This window comes from Tachyglossus aculeatus, chromosome 9 (genome assembly GCF_015852505.1).
Source record: "Tachyglossus aculeatus isolate mTacAcu1 chromosome 9, mTacAcu1.pri, whole genome shotgun sequence".
In the NCBI taxonomy this organism is placed as follows: domain Eukaryota; kingdom Metazoa; phylum Chordata; class Mammalia; order Monotremata; family Tachyglossidae; genus Tachyglossus; species Tachyglossus aculeatus.
This window is the reverse complement of record NC_052074.1, coordinates 30182545-30203879: the sequence shown is the minus strand read 5'-3', so window position 1 is coordinate 30203879 and position 21335 is coordinate 30182545. Positions and strand designations below refer to the sequence as shown.

General features: G+C 48.5%; 1 protein-coding gene across 9 annotated transcripts in view; it reads right to left on the bottom strand.

Annotated features, from left to right (window-relative positions):
* The window catches only part of TP53I3 (tumor protein p53 inducible protein 3), a 41573-nt gene continuing 20238 nt past the window's right edge, over nucleotides 1-21335 (bottom strand). For 8 of the 9 annotated variants that reach the window (XM_038751025.1, XM_038751023.1, XM_038751022.1 and 5 more), the window contains 5 exons: nucleotides 10545-10687; nucleotides 6650-6917; nucleotides 5001-5213; nucleotides 2426-2622; nucleotides 1-304 (listed from right to left, as the gene is read on the bottom strand). In XM_038751025.1, the coding sequence (XP_038606953.1) occupies nucleotides 110-304; nucleotides 2426-2622; nucleotides 5001-5213; nucleotides 6650-6917; nucleotides 10545-10687 (1016 nt within the window). In that variant the 3' untranslated portion in view covers nucleotides 1-109. Of the gene's footprint in view, nucleotides 305-2425; nucleotides 2623-5000; nucleotides 5214-6649; nucleotides 6918-10544; nucleotides 10688-16152; nucleotides 16248-21335 lie in introns of those variants that run through there. The other variant, XM_038751027.1, reaches the window with a different exon arrangement.

Sequence of the window (21335 nt, the reverse complement as noted above, 5' to 3'; positions counted from 1 at the left end):
TGACTGAATACGGTGGCTTTTATTTTTCAGAGCTTATAAAACCAAACCATCTCCCCTCCCTTGAGATTAATTACCCCACCTGAGCTTGGTGTTGCATCTTTTCCCCACCTCAGGGTAGTAGAGGCATTTCCAAGACGATTTTGCCGAGGTTCCTGTTGTCCTCCATGTGTCTGTGCGCGTCCGCGACCTTTTCCAGTGGGAAAACGCTATCAATGAGCGGGACCAGGTGGTGAGGGCTTTCTCCAGGTGGGGAGAAATGCGGCAGGATGCGCTCCGTGAAGGCTCTCACCAATTCCTCTTTATACTGAAAACCGGGAGATGGGAGGTCCGTTACATTTCACCCTCATCAGAAGCCTTCCTTCGGAACTCACGGCAGTAATAATAAAAATAATGATGATGATGACGATGAGGGTGATAATAACAGCATCAGTTAATAATAAAAATAATAATAATAGCGATGAGAGTAATAATAACAGCATCAGTTAAGTCCTTACTCTATGCCAGGCGTTGTACTTAGCGCTGGGGGAGATACAAGACGATCATATGATGATGATGATGATGATGGTATCTGTTAAGCGCTTACTATGTGCAAAGCACTGTTCTAAGCGCTGGGGGGGATACAAGGTGATTAGGTTGTCCCACATAATAATAATATCAGACACAATCCCTGACCCATATGGGGTTCATCATCATCATCATCAATCGTACTTATTGAGCGCTTACTATGTACAGAGCACTATACTAAGCGCTTGGGAAGTATAAATTGGCAACATATAGAGACAGTCCCTACCCAACAGTGGGCTCACAGTCTAGAAGAGGGAGACAGAGAACAAAACCAAACATACTAACAAAATAAAATAAATAGGATAGATATGTACAAGTAAAATAAATAAAATAAATAGAGTAATAAATACGTACAAACATATATCCATATATACAGGTGCTGTGGGGAAGGGAAGGAGGTAAGATGGGGGGGGATGGAGAGGGGGACGAGGGGGAGAGGAAGGAAGGGACTCAGTCTGGTTCACAGTCTAACGGGGCAGAAGAAGAGGTTATTGAACCCCTATGTTACAGATGAGGAAACCCAGGCATAGAGAAGTTGATGATGCTGGTATTTGTTAAGCGCTTACTATGTGCAAAGCACTGTTCTAAGCGCTGGGGGGGATACAAGGTGATCAGGTTGTCCCACATAATAATAATAATACTATCAGACACGATCCCTGTCCCATATGGGGCTCACAGTCTAACGGGGCAGAAGAAGAGGTTATTGAACCCCTATGTTACAGATGAGGAAACCTAGGCATAGAGAAGTCAAGTGACCCGCCCAAGGTCACACGTGGTGGTGCTGGGATTAGAACCCAGGGCTCCTAACTCCCACAGCTGTCGACGAACCGGGCAAAAAATCCAATTAAAATGGGAAGCAGCGAGGCGCAGTGGCTAGAGCCCAGGCCTGGGAGTTAGGAGGTCATGGGTTCTAATCCCGGATTCGCCATTTGTCTGCTGTGTGGCCTTGGGCAAGTCACTTCACTTCCCCGCGCCTCAGTTACCTCATCTGGAAAATGGGGATTGGGACTGTGAGCCCTAGCCCCACAGCATTTACGTACCTATCTGTAATTGATTTGATTGTATTGATGTCTGTCACCCCCCCATCTAGACTGCAAGCCCGTTTTGGGCAGGGAACGTGTCAGTTTATTGTACTGCACTCTCAATCATTCATTCATTGAATCGTATTTATTGAGCGCTTACTGTGTGCAGAGCACTGGACTAAGCGCTTGGGAAGTACAAATCGGCAATATATAGAGACGGCCCCTACCCAACAACGGGCTACTCTCCCAAGCGCTTAATACAGTGAGCGCTTGATAAATACGACTGAATGAAGGAATGAACGGCCGGGACTGTGTCCAACCTGATTAGCCTGTATCTACCCCAGCGCTTAATAATAATAATAATAATAATAATAATGGTATTTATTAAGTGCTTACTATGTGCAAAGCACTGTTCTAAGCACTGGGGAGGTTACAAGGTGATCAGGTTGACCCACACGGGGCTCACAGTCTTAATCCCTATTTTACAGATGAGGGAACTGAGGCCTAGAGAAGTGAAGTGACTTGCCCAAAGTCACCCAGCTGACAAGTGGCGGAGCCGGGTTCAAACCCGTGACCTCTGACTCCAAAGCCCGGGCTCTTTCCACTGAACTGGCGCTGGGCACATAGTGAGCGCTTCACGGGCACCGTCGTTATTATAAAACCACAGCGTAGGCTCTGCTTCGTCTGCGCTAGGAAGAAGAACAGAAGTGATCGTGTTGCCGATTTGTACTTCCCAAGCGCTTAGTACAGTGCTCTGCACATAGCAGGCGCTCAATAAATACGATTGATTGATTGATTAAGCTGAGTAGGCTCCGACTGCGTTCCCCACCAAGACTCGCCTTCTTGTCCCGGGCTCGCAGCACACTGGCGATGAGCCTTCCCCGTTTACGGAGTAGTTTGGAAAGCAGCTGCCCCTGGACCTCTCCTCCTCCGAGCAGCCCGTACAAGATCCACCGACCGTCAGTCGCCAGGCAGCTGAGGTTCTTTTCCCAGTAGGATCCACCGACGCAGTCCAGGATAACGTTGACCCCGGCCCCTTGACCGTGAAACACGCAGTCAGAATCCTCGAGGGCTCCGAAAGTTGAGTGCGAAAGAGTGAATTCGTTCATTCAATCGTATTTATTGAGCGCTTACTGCGTGCGGAGCACCGTGCTAAGCGCTTGGGAAGTACAAGTCGGCAACGTATAGAGGCGGTCCCTACCCAACAGCGGGCTCACAGTCTAGAATCAATCAATCAACCAATCAATCGTCTTTATTGAGCGCTTACTGCGTGCGGAGCACTGTGCTAAGCGCTTGGGAAGTACAAGTCGGCAACGTATAGAGACGGTCCCTACCCAACAGTGGGCTCACAGTCTAGAATCAATCAATCAACCAATCAATCGTCTTTATTGAGCGCTTACTGCGTGCAGGGCACTGTGCTAAGCGCTTGGGAAGTACAAGTCGGCAACGTACAGAGACGGTCCCTACCCAACAGGGGGCTTACAGTCTAGAATCAATCAATCAACCAATCAATCGTATTTATTGAGCGCTTACTGCATGCGGAGCACTGTGCTAAGCGCTTGGGAAGTACAAGTCGGCAACGTATAGAGGCGGTCCCTACCCAACAGTGGGCTCACAGTCTAGAATCAATCAATCAACCAATCAATTGTATTTATTGAGCGCTTACTGCGTGCGGAGCACTGTGCGAAGCGCTTGGGAAGTACAAGTCGGCAACGTATAGAGGCGGTCCCTACCCAACAGCGGGCTCACAGTCTAGAAGGGGGAGACAGACAACAAAACAATACATGTTAACAAAATCAAATAAATAGAATAGTACCTCAGGAATGGCAGCAGAGGTACTAAACAATTGATGGACGGGAAGGTAAGAATAATAAAAATAATAATAACAGTGTCATTTGTCTAGTGCTTACTAAGTGCTGGAGGCATGACAGAGAGTGTCGATTTATTTATTTCACTTGTACCTATTTATTTTATTTTGTTAATATGTTTGGTTTTGTTCTCTGTCTCCCCCTTCTAGACTGTGAGCCCACTGTTGGGTCAGGACCGTCTCTATACGTTGCCAACTTGGACTTCCCAAGCGCTTAGTACAGTGCTCTGCACACAGTAAGTGCTCAATAAATACAATTGATTGATTGATCCCCTAAGCTGATTGGGGTCACTCCGTTCATTGTCTGGGCCGGGAGACTTTTCTCTCAAGAAGCAGCGTGGCTCAGTGGAAAGAGCCCGGGCTTTGGAGTCAGTGATCATGGGTTCAAGTCCTGGCTCCGCCAATTGTCACCTGTGTGACTTTGGGCAAGTCACTTCACTTCTCTGGGCCTCAGTTACCTCATCTGTAAAATGAGCCCCCTGTGGGACAACCTGATCACCTTGTTTCCCCCCCCCCAGCGCTTAGAACAGTGCTTTGCACATAGTAAGCGCCTAATAAATGCCATCATTATTATTATTCTCAAATCTAGCTTGCCACACATCAGTACGGCTCTACTGATCAATCAATAGCATCGTGATTTTCTAAACTATTATTTTATGTAATGGTATTTGTTAAGCGCTGACTCTGTGCCAGGCACTGAACTGAGCGGTGGGCTACGTACAAGTTGTTGGGTAGGGACCGTCTCTATATGTTGCCAACCTGTACTTCCCAAGCGCTTAGTACAGTGCTCTGCACACAGTAAGCGCTCAATAAATACGATTGAACGAAGGAATGAAGTTAATGAGGTTGGACCCAGTTCCTGTCCCACGTGGGGCTCACACTCTTAATCCCCACCTGACAGGTGAGGGAACTGAGGCACAGAACAGTGAAGTGACTTGCCCAAGGTCACACAGCGGAGCGTGGCGGAGCCGGGATCAGAACCAAGGTCCACTCTTTCCATATTTCAATAAATACGATTGATTGATTGATTGATTTCCACTAGGCCATGCCGCTTCCCGCTCCTTATTCATTCATTCATCCATTCAATCGTATTTATCGAGCGCTTACTGTGTGCAGAGCACTGTACTAAGCGCTTGGGAAGTACAAATTGGCAACATATAGAGACGGTCCCTACCCAACAGCGGGCTCACAGTCTTCTAGACTGAGCACTTACCCTGTGCACGGTTAGTACTGATAACCTACAGATATTAATAATAATAATAATGATGGCATTTATTAAGCGCTTAATATGTGCAAAGCACTGTTATAAGCGCTGGGGAGGTTATAAGGTGATCAGGTTGTCCCTCGGGCGGCTCACAGTCTTCATCCCCATTTCACTGCGGCACAGAGAAGCTAAGTGACCCGCCCTGTATCTATCCCAGCGCTTAGTGCTTGGCACATAGTAAGCGCTTAACAAATACCATCGTTATTATTATTCCGATCGCCGAGCGCTTGGGCGAGCACGGCAGGGGTCGGCTGACCGGATCCCGGCCCTCCACCGTTCTTACCTTTGGTGAAGTTCAGGACCCCCCGGGCAAAGTCCTCCTCCTTGTAATTAAACCCAGCAGCGGCTCCAAGTTTCTTGGCCGACTGGACTTTCTCGGGCGAGCCGCTCGTGACCAGGGGGACCGCTCCGGCCAGGCGGCTCAGCTGGACGGCGGCCGTGCCGACCCCGCTGCTCCCCGCGTGGATGAGCACCGTCTCGCCGACCTTCACTCCGCCTAATCGTAAGCGGGATTGGGGGATCTGGTGAGCGCCTACTGTGTGCCGGGAACTGTACCCATTACGCCAGTTGGTAAAATCGGGTCTCACACGGGGTTCACCGGCCAAGTCGGAGGAAGAACGGGTACTCATTCATTCATTCCATCGTATCTACCGAGCGCTTACTGTGAGCAGACACACTCCCTGCCCACAACGAACTTACGGTCTAGAGGGGGACACAGACATGAATGTAAATAAATAAACTGCCGATACGCATACAAGTGCCGTGGAGCTGGGAGAGGGGATGAATAAAGGGAGCGAATCAGGGCGAAGAGGAAAGGAGGGATTAGTCGGGGAAGAACCCTTCATTCAGTTGCATTTATCGAGCGCTTACTGTGTGCAGAGCACTGTACGAAGCGCTTGGGAAGTACAAGTTGGCAACATCTAGAGACGGTCCCTACCCAACAGCGGGCTCACAGTCTAGAAGGGGGAGGGATTAGTCGGGGAAGAACGCTTCATTCAGTTGTATTTATTGAGCGCTTACTGTGTGCAGAGCACTGTACGAAGCGCTTGGGAAGTACAAGTTGGCAACATCTAGAGACGGTCCCTACCCAACAGCGGGCTCACAGTCTAGAAGGGGGAGGGATTAGTCGGGGAAGAACCCTTCATTCAGTTGTATTTATTGAGCGCTTACTGTGTGCAGAGCACTGTACGAAGCGCTTGGGAAGTACAAGTTGGCAACATCTAGAGACGGTCCCTACCCGACAAAGGGCTCACAGTCTAGAAGGGGGAGACAGACAACAAAACAAAACATGGGGACAGGTGTCAAGTCGTCAGAACAAATAGAATTAAAGCTGAATACGCATCATTAAAATCAATAGAATAGTAAATATGTACAAGTAAAATAGAGTAATAAATCTGTACAAACATATACACAGGTGCTATGGGGAGGGGAAGGAGGTAGGACGTGGGGGGGTGGGGAGGGAGAGAGGAAAAAGGGGGCTCAGTGTGGGAAGGCCTCCTGGAGGAGGTGAGCTCTCAGTAGGGCTTTGAAGGGAGGAAGAGGGCTTGCTCGGCGGATTTCCACTAGGCCCTGCCGTTTTGCCTTTAGCAGACACACATGGGTCGCCACTCCCTCGGCCGTGATCATCAGGGTCACTGCCACCCCAGCAACCTCACCTCCGGCAGGACCCCAAGGCCACGCTACCGTACGCTAGACCGTAAGCTCCCTGTGGCCAGGGGCTGCGCTTACCCAGCGGCATCTCGATGCCTACCGGGAAGTCCCACAGGTCCGACCGGACCAGAATTATTCCTTGGGCAAACGAGGCAAGAGGCAGGGGGCTGAAATCAGTCACTTAACGAACGTTTCGAGTGGCAGCGACAGAGGGAGGCGGGAAGGTTGGGTGTCCTCGGAGAGCAGTCCCCCGCCCCGTCCTCCCGGCCCCCGACCGCTCACCTAAGAGATGCAGCAGTTGGAAGGCCGTGAGCCAGGCCTCCGGGATGGCCGCCGCCTCAGAGAACGACAGGCCGCCGGGGATGGGCATGAGCAGGCCCTCCGGCACCGGGACGTACTGGGCCTGGCCCCCTCCGGCCAGGAGGGCCATCACCCCATCGCCTGGCTTCCATCGCCCCCCGCAACCGGGCCCCACTTCAGCCACGAGGCCGGACGCTTCCAGTCCCAAAATTTCACTGGCTCCTTCGGGTGGAGGATACTGGCCCTTTCTCTGCAAGAAACAATTCAGACTGTGAGCCCACTGTTGGGTAGGGACTGTCTCTATGTGTCGCCAATTTGTACTTCCCAAGCGCTTAGTACAGTGCTCTGCACATAGTAAGCGCTCAATAAATACGATTGATTGATTGATTGATGCAGTCGGTCAATGGACCCACCCGGGCTCTCCCCATTTCTTTCTCCTCCCTCTTTTCGCCAAGCCAGGGAGGATCCGGGGATGATCGCTGGCCACTGGGCGGTTGAGCTGGCGTTCGACGTCAATCCCGATCCTTTTTTTTTAAAAAAAAAATGGTATTTGTTCAATCGTTCATTCAGTCGTATTTACTGAGTGCTTACTGTGTGCAGAGCAAGCACTCACATTGTGCCAAGCACTGTACTAAGCCTGAATGGCTGCACACAGTCTACGTCCCCCTTGGGGCTCACGGTATTAATCTCCATTTTACAGATCTTCTCCGATGTTGTACATATTTATTATGGTTGTACATATTTATTACTCTATTTATTTATTTATTTATTTATTTATCTATTTATTTATTACTCTATTTATTATTTTATGTTGCCAATTTGTACTTCCCAAGCGCTTAGTACAGTGCTCTGCACATAGTAAGCGCTCAATAAATACGATTGATGATGATGATGATTTATTTATTTATTTTACTTGTACATATCTATCCTATTTATTTTATTTTGTTAGTATGTTTGGTTTTGTTCTCTGTCTCCCCCTTTTAGACTGTGAGCCCACTGTTGGGTAGGGACTGTCTCTATGTGTCGCCAATTTGTACTTCCCAAGCGCTTAGTACAGTGCTCTGCACATAGTAAGCGCTCAATAAATACGATTGATTGATTGATTGATGCAGTCGGTCAATGGACCCACCCGGGCTCTCCCCATTCCTTTCTCCTCCCTCTTTTCGCCAAGCCAGGGAGGATCCGGGGATGATCGCTGGCCACTGGGCGGTTGAGCTGGCGTTCGACATCAATCCCAATCCTTTTTTTTAAAAAAAAAAATGGTATTTGTTCAATCGTTCATTCAGTCGTATTTATTGAGCGCTTACTGTGTGCAGAGCAAGCACTCACCTTGTGCCAAGCACTGTACTAAGCCTGAATGGCTGGACACAGTCTACGTCCCCCTTGGGGCTCACGGTATTAATCCCCATTTTACAGATCTTCTGCGATGTTGTACATATTTATTATGGTTGTACATATTTATTACTCTATTTATCACTCTATTTATTACTCTGTTATTTTATGTTGCCAATTTGTACTTCCCAAGCGCTTAGTAGAGTGCTCTGCACATAGTAAGCACTCAATAAATACGATTGATGATGATGATGTACTTCCCAAGCGCTTAGTACAGTGCTCTGCACATAGTAAGCGCTCAATAAATACGATTGATGATGATGATGATGATTTATTTATTTTACTTGTACATATCTATCCTATTTATTTTATTTTGTTAGTATGTTTGGTTTTGTTCTCTGTCTCCCCCTTTTAGACTGTGAGCCCACTGTTGGATAGGGACCGTCTCTAGATGTTGCCAATTTGTACTTCCCAAGCGCTTAGTACAGTGCTCTGCACATAGTAAGTGCTCAATAAATACGATTGATGATGATGACGATGATTTATTTATTTATTTTACTTGTACATATCTATCCTATTTATTTTATTTTGTTAGTATGTTTGGTTTTGTTCTCTGTCTCCCCCTTTTAGACTGTGAGCCCACTGTAGGGTAGGGACTATATGTTGCCAATTTGTACTTCCCAAGCGCTTAGTACAGTGCTCTGCACATAGTAAGCGCTCAATAAATACGATCGATGATGATGATGATGATTTATTTATTTATTTTACTTGTACATATCTGTCCTATTTATTTTATTTTGTTAGTATGTTTGGTTTTGTTCTCTGTCTCCCCCTTTTAGACTGTGAGCCCACTGTTGGGTAGGGACTGTCTCCATATGTTGCCAATTTGTACTTCCCAAGCGCTTAGTACAGTGTTCTGCACATAGTAAGTGCTCAATAAATACGATTGATGATGATGATGATGGGTCTATTGGCAGAGCCATCGTTCTTTCTTTCGTTCTGGTATTTGTTACGCGCTTACTGTGTGTCAAACGCTGTTCTAAGCCCTGGGGTAGGTACAACTTCATTATGTCTGACACAGTCCCTGGCCCACATGGGGCTCACAGTCTAAGCAGGAGGGAGAACGGGTATTTCATCCCCCTTTTGACAGTTGAGGAAACTGAGACGCAGAGAAGCTAGATGACTAGACCAAGGTCACGCGGCAAGCAAATGGCAGAGTCAGGATTAGAACCCAGGTCCTCTGACTCCCTGTGCTCTTCCACTAGGCCCCGCCGCTTCCCATCCCTTAGCCTGCCCTTCCCTTAGCCCCGAGCAGGGGTGCAGCACCACCCTGATCTCCTCACGGCAACGCTGGGCTGGAATCTGATGACTGAACGGGATTTGGCAAAAGCTGGATTTGGTTTTCGGCCTCCAGAAATGTTAAATAGGGACAAGAGTCCAAGTGGTGTAAGAGCAACACGCTGGGCCTGCGGAGATTCGTGACCGGAGCCTGGGCTTGGGAGTCAAAGGTCGTGATTTCTAATCCCGCCTCCGCCACTTATCAGCTAGGTGACTTAAAGCCGATAGCTGGGCAAGTCATTTAACTTCTCTGTGCCTCGGTTACCTCATCTGCAAAATGGGGATTAAAACTTTGAGCTCCACATGGGCCAGCTTGATTACCTTGTCTCTACTCCAGCGCTCAGAACAGTGCTGGGCAATTAATCAATCAATCAATCAATCGTATTTATTGAGGGCTTACTATGTGCAGAGCACTGTACTAAGCGCTTGGGAAGTACAAATTGGCAACACATAGAGACAGTCCCTACCCAACAGTGGGCTCACAGTCTAAAAGGGGGAGACAGAGAACAGAACCAAACATACCAACAAAATAAAATAGGATAGAAATGTACAAGTAACATAAATAAATAAATAAATAAATAAATAGAGTAATAAATATGTACAACCATATATACACATAGTATACACATGGGCACATAGTAAGCACTTAACAAACACAATTATTATTATTACCACAATTCCATCTCCTCCAAGAGGCCTTCCCCAACTAGGCCCTCATTTCCCCAACTCCCTCTCCCTTCTGTGTCACCCGCGCAATTGGATCTGTAATAATAATGATGGCATTTATTAAGCGCTTACTATGTGCAAAGCACTGTTCTAAACTCTGGACCCTTTAAGCACTGGCTATTCACCACAGCCTCAACCCTTCTTCACCTAGGTACGTATTCATTCATTCATTCATTCAATCAATCGTATTTACTGAGCACTTACTGTGTGCAGAGCACTGTACTAAGCGCTGGGGAAGTACAAGTCGGCAACATCTAGAGGCGGTCCCTACCCAACAACGGGCTCGCAGTCTAGAAGACGGGCTCACGGTCTCCTAGTGTATTTATTTATATTAAAATCCGTCCTCCGGTCTAGACTGTAAGCTCCTCGATGGCAGGGAATGTGTCTGCCGACTCTCTTCCAAGTGCTCCGCACCCCGTAAACGCCCAATCGATACCATCGATTGATTGATTGATTGATTGATGACTGAGGAAGATCATACCTGGAGTAAGTCCGCCCTGTTCAGCGCACTGGCGTGAACCTTAACGAGGATTTCACCTTCTCCTGGAGACGGTTTGGCCACTGTTTTCAAATAAAGATTTTCTGGCCCTCCCGGTTGGTCAAAGTGCACAGCTAGCATCGTTTCTGGAAAAAAAAAATATGAAGGGAAAGCTTATAAATTTTTTTTTTTACTATTCTCACCGAGTACAAAAACTTATTGTAAATCCAGAAAGCCTTTCCTTCTTAACTGCCACCCCAAAGTTTCCATTTCCCTTTTGCCTGACTCACATGGAACCCAATTATTTTAGTATTTACTGAGCAATCACAACACGCCAGGCCTTGTACTAAGCTCAGGGTAATTACATGATCATCATCACTGTTCCCACTAAGGGCTCACAACCTGAGAGGAGGGGAGAGGAGTTATCTAATGATAAGAATCCATCAATCAATCGTATTTATTGAGCACTTACTGTGTGCAGGGCACTGTACTAAGCGCTTGGGAAGTACAAGTTGGCAACAAGAATGATAACTGCGGTATTTGTTAAGCACTTACTATGTGCCAAGCACTGTACTATTTATTTATTTATTTATTTTACTTGTACATATCTATTCTATTTTATTTTGTAGTATGTTTGGTTTTGTCTCCCCCTTTTAGACTGTGAGCCCACTTACTATGTGCCAAGCACTGTACTATTTATTTATTTATTTTACTTGTACATATCTATTCTATTTTATTTTGTAGTATGTTTGGTTTTGTCTCCCCCTTTTAGACTGTGAGCCCACTGTTGGGTAGGGACTGTCTCTATATGTTGCCAACTTGTACTTCCCAAGCGCTTAGTACAGTGCTCTGCACACAGTAAGCGCTCAATAAATACGATTGATGATGATGATGATGATGTACTAAATCCCTGGGGTAGATAATCAGGCTGGACACAATCCCTGCCCCACATGGGGCTTCCGCTCTATGTAGGAGGGAGAACAGCTATCTAATCTCCATTTTACAGAGGAAGAAACTGAGGCTCAGAGAGGTTAAGTGATTTGCCCTAGGCTGCACAGCAGGGCAATAGTACAGCTGGGATTAGGCCCCAGGTCTCCCGACTCCCAGCGCCAGGCTCCTTCCTCATTGTTACACTGAGAAGTCAGACCTGAAGGAATTAAATAGGAATACAGTATGAACAATAAGGGCAAACTTTAAAATTAAACAATCCACATAAGACCATTCGTCTGCTTTTGGTGTAGATTCTCTGACGTTTAATAAAGTCTGAGCTCTGTCTAAAAGTTCTCCTCCAGACTGTGAGCTCCTTGTGGGAGAAGATCATCTCTTGCTGAGTGCTTTCGTAACTTCCTTAAAATCAGTCCATTTACTGAGCGTGCTCGGAAATCCGTCAAATCACGGATTTGACGATTGAATGAAATCAGCCTATTTACTGATTTCCCTTCAAGGCCCTGCTGAGAGCTCACCTCCTCCAGGAGGCCTTCCCAGACTGAGCCCCTTCCTTCCTCTCCCCCTCGTCCCCCTCTCCATCCCCCCATCTTACCTCCTTCCCTTCCCCACAGCACCTGTATATATGTATATATGGTTGTACATATTTATTACTCTATTTATGTATTTATTTATTTATTTTACTTGAACATATCTATTCTATTTATTTTATTTTGTTAGTATGTTTGGTTTTGTTCTCTGTCTCCCCCTTTTAGACTGTGAGCCCACTGTTGGGTAGGGACTGTCTCTATGTGTTGCCAATTTGTACTTCCCAAGCGCTTAGTACAGTGCTCTGCACATAGTAAGCGCTCAATAAATACGATTGATTGATTGATTGATTACTGAGTGTCCCTAAATCCGACAGATCCTCCTATTTACTGAGCACTTTCGGCAATTTGTCAACGGTGGTATTTGTTAAACGCTTACTAGGCGCTGAGCATTGTTGTAAGCGCTGAGAAATCGTCATGACTGAACTCCTTAAAATCAGCCTACTTCCTGAGCGCTTTTGTAAATCTGTAAAGTCAGCTATTTACCGAGCGCGCCTAAATCCGTAAGATCCTCCTGTTTACTGACCGCTTTCGGAAATCTGTCAGATCGTCCTATTTACCGAGCGCTCGTAAATCCCTAAAACCGTAATGACTGAGCGCTTTCGTAACTTTTTAAAATCAGCCCATTTAATGAGCGGTCTCGTAAATCCCTAAAATCAGCCTATTTACTGAACGCTTTCATAAATCCGTCAAATCGTCCTATTTACTGAGCGCTCTCGTAAGTGTTTTGTTGTCTGTCTCCCTCTTCCAGCCTGTGAGCCCGTTGTTGGGTAGGGACTGTCCCTATATGTTGCCGACTTGTACTTCCCAAGCGCTTAGTACAGTGCTCTGCACACAGTAAGCGCTCAATAAATGCGATTGAATGAATGAATGAATGAATATGTCTACGGGCTCTACTGGATTGTATTCTCCAAGCTCCTAGTACAGGACTCGGTACACAGTGAGCACACAGCATGGCCTGGTGGATAGAGCATGAGCCTGAGAGTCGGAAGGATCTGCGTTCTAATTTCTGGGTTCTGGGTTCTAATTTCGACTGTGCCACTCATCTGCTGTGTGACCTTCACTTCACTTCTCTGGGCCTCAGTTACCTCACCTATAAAACGGGAATTAAGACTGTGAGCCCCATGTGGGACAACCCAATTTCTTAGTATCTCCACCAGCGCTTAGAATAGTGCTCGGCACATAGTAAGCGCTTAACAACCACCACAATGATTATTATTTTTGAAATTATTATCATCATCATCATCATCAATCATATTTATTGAGCACTTACTACGTGCAGAGCACTGTACTAAGCACTTGGGAAGTATTATCATTGCTCAGAGCACAGTGGGCATGGATAGTGAGCTGCCCTTCTCCAGTTCCAATACTCACAAGTAATGGACAAATAGTAGTTTTCCTGGATGCGGCTGTTTTGAGAAAACCGTTATGAGTTCTGGGGTAGATACACTTTTTTTCCGCCATATATACTTTTTTGGTGTCATACAGAGTTGTCCTCTGTATTCGAAAACACCATAAACAATAATCACTATTCTACTGCATCACTGTTTAATTGTTTATTACTGTATACAATTCTACACAATCATCATCATTATTATTGCACTTAAGTGCATACTCTGTGCCAAGCTAGGTACTGAGGTAGATACGGGATAATCAGAGGACACAGGGCTTACAGCCTAAAGGGGAGGGGGAAGAGATATTGAACCTCCATTTTTCAGATGAGGAAACTGAGGCACAGACAAGTTGTGACTTGTCCAAGGCCACACAGCAGACAAGTGGGGGAGCCAAGGTTAGAACCCAAGTCTCCTGGCTCCGAATCTTTCCAGTAGGCCATAGGGAAATTCACTTAAAGATGGAGTATTTGGTTTAAAAGGTCGAAAAGAGACCCACAGTTCCAGCCACGGTGTGCTCACATACTGCATATCTGATGTCTAATGTTTGAGGAGCCTGACACAGTTTTTCCCTTTTGCTTCCTTGCCTCTCCTTCCTCTGTCTTACTAGGACGGAATTAAATCCCCATGGCAAAAAGCCACGTGGGCCGCCCTGACATCAGAAGGGTCTTGTGGCTTTAGTTTGGCAATCAAGAACCTGCTGGGGTGGGAAGTTGGGGAAGCCCTGAAATGAAATGAAACTGCAAGTTTCCCAGGGAATCCCACCGCCCAAGGAACAAAAGCCCCCTGGGGAAGGCTGAGTCCCTGGTGAAGCCCACCTGCTGCTCCCAGACATGACACCCTATGCACGGGGATGGATGGATTTGGGGGGAAGCCTGGAAGGGGACAAGGGGGGAGTTGGGGGAAGCTTGAGGGGAGAGGGGGGTGAGGAAAGCTGGGGGAGAGGCCTTGGGGACAGCCTGGGGAAACATGGGGGCAGGGGAGCCACATGGGATGGGGCTGGGGGGACACTGGGAAAACCTGGGAAAGGACTGGGAAAACATGAGAGAGGGATGGGGGGAGTCTGGGGAAAGCTGGGAAAAGCTTGAGAGGGGGCTCTGGGGGAGACTGGGGAAAGCTGGGGAAAGGCTGGGACAAGCGCCCGGCGAAAGCTGGGAAAAGGCTGGGAGAAGTCTGGGGAAACATGGGAGAGGGGTAGGGGGGAGTCTGGGGAAACCTGGGAAAAGGCTGGGAGAAGCCCGGGGAAACATGGGAGAGGGGTAGGGGGGAGTCTGGGGAAACCTGGGAAAAGCCTGGGGAAAACATGAAGGGGAGACTGGGGAAATGAGAGAGGGGTACAGGGGAGTCTGGGGAAACCTGGGAAAAGCTTGAGAGGGGACTCTGGGGGAGACTGGGGAAAGTTGGGGAAAGGCTGGGACAAGAGCCCGGGGAAAGCTGGGAAAAGGCTGGGAGAAGCCTGGGGAAAGCTGGGAAAAGGCTGGGAGGAGCCTAGAGTGCTCTGCACACAGTAAGCGCTCAATAAATACGATTGAATGAATGAATTAATGAATGAAACCTGGGAGGGAGGGAGAGGGGGGAAGTCTGGGGAAACCCGGGAAAAGACCGGGAGAAGCCTGGGGAAACCTGGGAGCGGGGAGGGGGGATTCTGGGGAAACCTGGGGAAAGGCTGGGAGAAGCCTGGGGAAACCTGGACGAGGGGCAGGGGGGAGGGCTCCGGGGGGGTCTGGGGAAGGGGGCTCCAGGGGGGGTCTGGGGACACCTGGGAGAAGCTTGGGGAAATATGAGAGAGGGCTGGTGGGGGGGGGGGGGTCTGGGGAAAGCGGGGAAAAGACTGGGAGAAGCTTGGGGAAATAGAGAGGGCTGGGGGGGTCTGGGGAAAGTTGGGAAAAGGCTGGGAGAAGCTTGGGGAAGTATGAAAGAGGGCTGGGGGGTCTGGGGAAAGCTGGGAAAAGACTGGGAGAAGCTTGGGGAAGTATGAGAGAGGGCTGGGGGGGGTCTGGGGAAAGCTGGGAAAAGACTGGGAGAAGCTTGGGGAAATGAGAGAGGGCTAGAGGGGGGTCTGGAGAAAGCTGGGAAAAGACTGGGAGAAGCTTGGGGAAGTATGAGAGAGGGCTAGAGGGGGGGCGTCTGGGGAAAGCTGGGAAAAGACTGGGAGAAGCTTGGGGAAGTATGAGAGAGGGCCAGAGGGGGGGTCTGGGGAAAGCTGGGAAAAGACTGGGAGAAGCTTGGGGAAGTATGAGAGAGGGCTGGGAGGGCGTCTGGGGAAAGCTGGGAAAAGACTGGGAGAAGCTTGGGGAAGTATGAGAGAGGGCTAGAGGGGGGCGTCAGGGGAAAGCTGGGAAAAGACTGGGAGAAGCTTGGGGAAGTGTGAGAGAGGGCTAGAGGGGGGTCTGGGAGGGGGCTGAGGAGGCTTAGGGAGACTAGGGGGAGCTTGGAGAAACCTGGGAGCAGGGTTGGGGGGCCTCAGGGAGCCGGGAACAGGCCAGCTCTTCTCCCCCCACCTCCCTCCCAGGGCCTGAAATGTCCCTACCTCTCTTCCCTTCAGTTCCCTCATCTGTAAAATGGGGATGAAAACTGTGAGCCCCCCGTGGGCCCACCTGCTCACCTTGGAACCTCCCCAGCGCTTAGAAGAGTGCTTTGCACATAGCAAGCGCATTTTACAAACACCATCAGTATTATTATTATTACCTCCTTCACTGCTCGCCAGGAACCAACCAACGAATCCCCCGGCCCGGAGCACTGCAAGGAGGAGCACTGCAGGGAGGAGCACTGGAGTCCGGAAACCCAAAAGAGGTAAGGCCTACAGAGCTGGCCCCACCCCCTTCCCTTCCCATCCCTTCCTTCCTTCCCCTTCCCTCCTTCCAGAAAAAGCTTAGTCATTCCAGGCCGCATTCCCGGGAAGCGTGACTGTGACCCCGGACTGAGCTTCCCCCCCTCCCCAGCCATCCATCCTATTTAATGAGCGCTTACTGGGGTGCAAGGGCACTGTACTGAACGCTTGGGAGAGCACACTAGGACAGAGTTGGCAGACACACTCCCTGCCCACAGCTAGACATTAATGTAGTTGGACTGTGTCCAGCTCAGTTTGCTTGTATCCACCCCAGCGCTCAGTACAGTGCCCGGCACATAGTAAGCGCTTCTTATAAATTTCTTCTTATAAAGAAATTATGGTTTTGGAGGAACGTGCTGTGGGGCTGAGGGAGGGGTGGATCAAGGATGCTAATGAAGGAGGGCAGAAGCACTGGGGCAGATTAGACCAGAGAAGCTGTCCAGACACCGTCAATCAATCAATCAATCGTATTTACTGAGCGCTTACTGTGTGCAGAGCACTGTACTAAGCCCTTGGGAAGTACAAGTTGGCAACGTACTGTTCCACAAAGGGCTCACAATCCAAAGGATTATACAATTTGGAAAAGGAGGGTGAGGGGAGCCCTGAATCCCTTTAGAAGCACTGAAGAGGGTAGAAGGAAAAAAAGGCCAGATTCCTGTGGAGTACCTATTCATTCATTCATTCAATAGTATTTACTGAGCGCTTACTGTGTGCACAGCACTGTACTAGGTGCTCATTCGTTCAATTCCTTCCATCTTATTTATTGAGCACTTACTGTGTGCAGAGCACCGTACTAAGCGCTTGGGAAATACAAGTTGGCAACATATAGAGACGGTCCCTACCCAACAATGGGCTCATACTATATGTATATATGTTTGTACATATTTATTACTGTATTTATTTTACTTGTACATATCTATTCTATTTATTTTATTTTGTTAGTGTGTTTGGTTTTGCTCTCTGTCTCCCCCTTTTAGACTGTGAGCCCACTGTTGGGTAGGGACCGTCTCTATATGTTGCCAACTTGTACTTCCCAAGCGCTTAGTACAGTGCTCTGCACACAGTAAGCGCTCAATAAATACGATTGATTGATTATACTTATATACTTATATATAAGCACTTATACTAAGTACTACTCCTAATGGCATTTATTAAGCACTTACTACGTGCCAGGCACTGTGTTAAGCACTGGGGTGGATACAAGCAAATCGAATGGGCCACACATCCAGTCCCAAGGAGGTATCACAGTCTCAATCCCCATTTTACAAATGAGGGAATTGAGGCCCAGAGAAGTGAAGTGACTTGCCCAAGGCCACACAAAAGACAAGTGGCAGAGCCGGGAGTAGAACCCGTGCCCTTTGGACTCCCAGGCTCATATACTCTATCCACTATTCATTCATTCAATTGTATTTATTGAGCGCTTACTGTGTGCAGAGCACTGTACTAGGTGCTTGGGAAGTACAAATTAGCCACATCATCAGTTGGGTAAAACTAACCTGTCTCACGTCAGTCTAATACCAATATTATTCTAACATTAATATGAATCAATACTTTAAAATACATAAAGTACAGATATGTACGTAAGTGCTGTGGGGGTGAGGGTGAAGTGTGTATAATAATAAGAAGAATTATGGTATTTGTTAAGCACTTACTAGGTGCCAGGCACTGAACTAAGCGCCAGGGTGGATACAGACAAATTGGGTTGGATACAATCTCACGTGGGGCTCCCTGTCTCAGTCCCGCCAAATCTAGGGTTCCCCAAATCACTATGCCATGCTGCTTCCAAATTACTCCTCAAAAGTAAGTATCCGGCAGGGATAATAATAATGATGGTATTTGCTAAGCTCTTACTATGTGCCAAGCACTGTTTTAAGCGCTGGGGTACGTGCAAGGTGATCAGGTTGTCCCACATGGGGGCCACGATCTTAATCCCCATTTTTACAGATGAGGTAACTGAGGCCCAGAGAAGTGAAGCGACTTGCCCAAGGTCACACAGCAAGCAGACAAGTGGCAGAGCCGGGATTAGAACCCACGTCCCGATGTAGACGTCTCCCCTAGCATTTGTTTCTTGCCTCGGCTCATCTCCTTCCATGACCCCCGGCCCCTCCGCATCCTGACACATTGCCCCCGGAGAGCCGTGACTGAATTTGTCCTTTTCACCTTAAATATTGTTCATTTTGCTCACGAGGAACCTCTCCCTGGGCAAATACGGCATTAGGAAGTTGCGTTTGCCAAAACATGATCTATTATATAACCTGGTGATTGTTAATGTTCTGAAGAAAAACTCTTTTCAGCTCAAGGGATATTCAGCCCATTAATAATAATGATGGCATTTATTAAGCGCTTACTATGTGCAAAGCACTGTACTAAGCGCTGGGGAGGCTACAGGGTGATCAGGTTGTCCCATGGAGGGGCTCACGGTCTTAATCCCCATTTTACAGATGAGGGAACTGAGGCCCAGAGAAGTGAAGTGTTTGGTTTTGTCTCCCCCTTTTAGACTGTGAGCCCACTGTTGGGTAGGGACTGTCTCTATATGTTGCCCATCTGTACTTCCCAAGCGCTTAGTACAGTGCTCTGCACACAGTAAGCGCTCAATAAATACGACTGATGATGATGAAGCGACTCGCCCAAAGTCACACAGCTGACAATTGGCGGAGCCGGGATTTGAACCCATGACCTCTGACTCCAAAGCCCGAGCTCTTTCCACTGAGCCACGCTGCTTCTCTTCATGATTTTTAGTACATTCCTTTTGTAAATTCTTTGAAGTTGTATTTTAATAAGTAATAATAAGGATGATGGCATTTGTTATGTGTTTACTATGTGCGAAGCCCTACAATTACTGCTACTACTACATTGAAATCATATTTGTTTCTCCAAATCATAAAAAAGTACAACCCTTCGAATCAATGCTGCCTTTACAGTCACTAACACCGTGGCAAATTCTTCCTCGAGAGCAATCCGTGCAATTCCAATTTGATCGGCTCAAGTCCCATAACGATAATAATAATGATATTTGTTAAGCGTTTACTATGTGCCAAGCACTGTTCTAACTGTTGGGATAGATACGAGGTTATCGGGTTGTCTGAATCCCCAGTCTGAATCCCCGTTTTACAGACGAGGGAACTGAGGCACAGAGAAGTTAAAAGCCGGGATTAGAACCCACGACCTCCGTCTCCCAAGCCCCTGCTCGTTCCACTTAACCACGCTGCTTCTCCATCAGCGGCATTTCCTGAGTGCCTTCTGCATGCAGGGCACTGTACTGAGCAACTTTTACTTGCAGAGCAGTGTTCTGGGCACCGGCTGAATTCCTAGGTCTGCGCTAGGCCCTTGGAAATGTACAATAAAAGTACGAGTAATCTAAGGGTGTGTGTTGAAGGCGCCTCCTTTCAATCCATCGCAGCTCTTTTGAGACTGAAAGAGTAGCCCTGTAAGGACGGGTGTGAGGAACTTGGTTGGGGCGGCTGCAGGCAAACCTGAAATTTACAAGGCTGTGTGCCCAGGCGGTGCCCGCTTTGGCCTGGGCTGATGCTAGTCCTGTTGCCTGGAGGGCACTTGGGCTGGACTGAAGTGATAAACTTCAGGCAGAAACTTGCGCATCAGGCAGAAACTCCTCACCCTGGGCTTCAAGGCTGTCCATCCCCTCGCCCCCCTCCTACCTCACCTCCCTTCTCTCCTTCTCCAGCCCAGCCCGCACCCTCCGCTCCTCCGCCGCTAATCTCCTCACTGTACCTCGTTCTCGCCTGTCCCGCCATCGACCCCCGGCCCACGTCATCCCCCGGGCCTGGAATGCCCCCAATCCCTCTGCCCATCCGCCAAGCTCGCTCTCTTCCTCCCTTCAAGGCCCTGCTGAGAGCTCACCTCCTCCAGGAGGCCTTCCCAGACTGAGCCCCTTCCTTCCTCTCCCCCTCTCCATCCCCCCCATCTTACCTCCTTCCCTTCCCCACAGCACCTGTATATATGTTTGTACATATTTATTACTCTAACTTGTACATATCTATTCTATTTTATTTTGTTAGTATGTTTGGTTTTGCTCTCCGTCTCCCCCTTTAAGACTGTGAGCCCACTGTTGGGTAGGGACTGTCTCTCTATGTTGCCAATTTGTACTTCCCAAGCGCTTAGTCCAGTGCTCTGCACACAGTAAGCGCTCAATAAATACGATTGATGATGAGGAGGATAAACGTCCCAAATTCAGGACATTGTTTTCAGTTCCTAGAGAGACATTCACCTGCATCCGAGTTGATCGGAGGACTGGTAGACGTGTGCCACGGCGGCATGCTCCAGAGGGGAAGAGGGAAGACTGAAGACAGAGGCGGGCGGTAGCCGGGTCCACGCAAGGTTGCCCCTAGCGCGTCTTGCTTCTCCCGAGGGCAAAGTTTTAAGTGCCGCCCCACAGAAAGTGACTTAACACTTCCAAGGTGGCGGCTGTGCCCGCCGAGGGCTGCCCCAGGTGACTAATTACATGCCTTAATGACCACCCCCTTCTAGACCGTGAGCCCGCTGTTGGGTAGGGACCGTCTCTATATGCTGCCAACTTCCCAAGCGCTTAGCACAGAGCTCTGCACACAGTAAGCGCTCAATAAATACGATTGAATGAGCGATCAGGCCAGGTCGCACGCGCTCGTTCGCCTTCTTCCTCTTTTGGTGCTGTTTCAGGGTACCGGTGAGGAGGGGGTGGGCGCGACCATGGGGGACCTGCAGGTTTAGGGGTCTGCGGGGGTGAAGAAGCAATGCTGGGGAAGTGGAGACCCGGTCCGAGGGCAAGCACCGGCTCCCGGCTGCTGCCGCCCACCCCGTGGCGACCGGGAAAGGGGCTGAAAGTTTGAGGTAAATTGGGAACGGGCGGAAATGCCTCAGTCTCCTTCCCGAGGTGCCCAGATCTTGCGGGCCCCCGCCCCTCTCAATAATACTTCCACTAATAATGATGGTGGTATTTGTTAAGGGCTTACCACGTGCCAGGCGCTGTACTAAACGCTGGGGTGGGTACAAGCAAATCGGGTCGGACGCAGGCCCTGTCCCACGTGGGGCTCCCAGTCTCGATCCC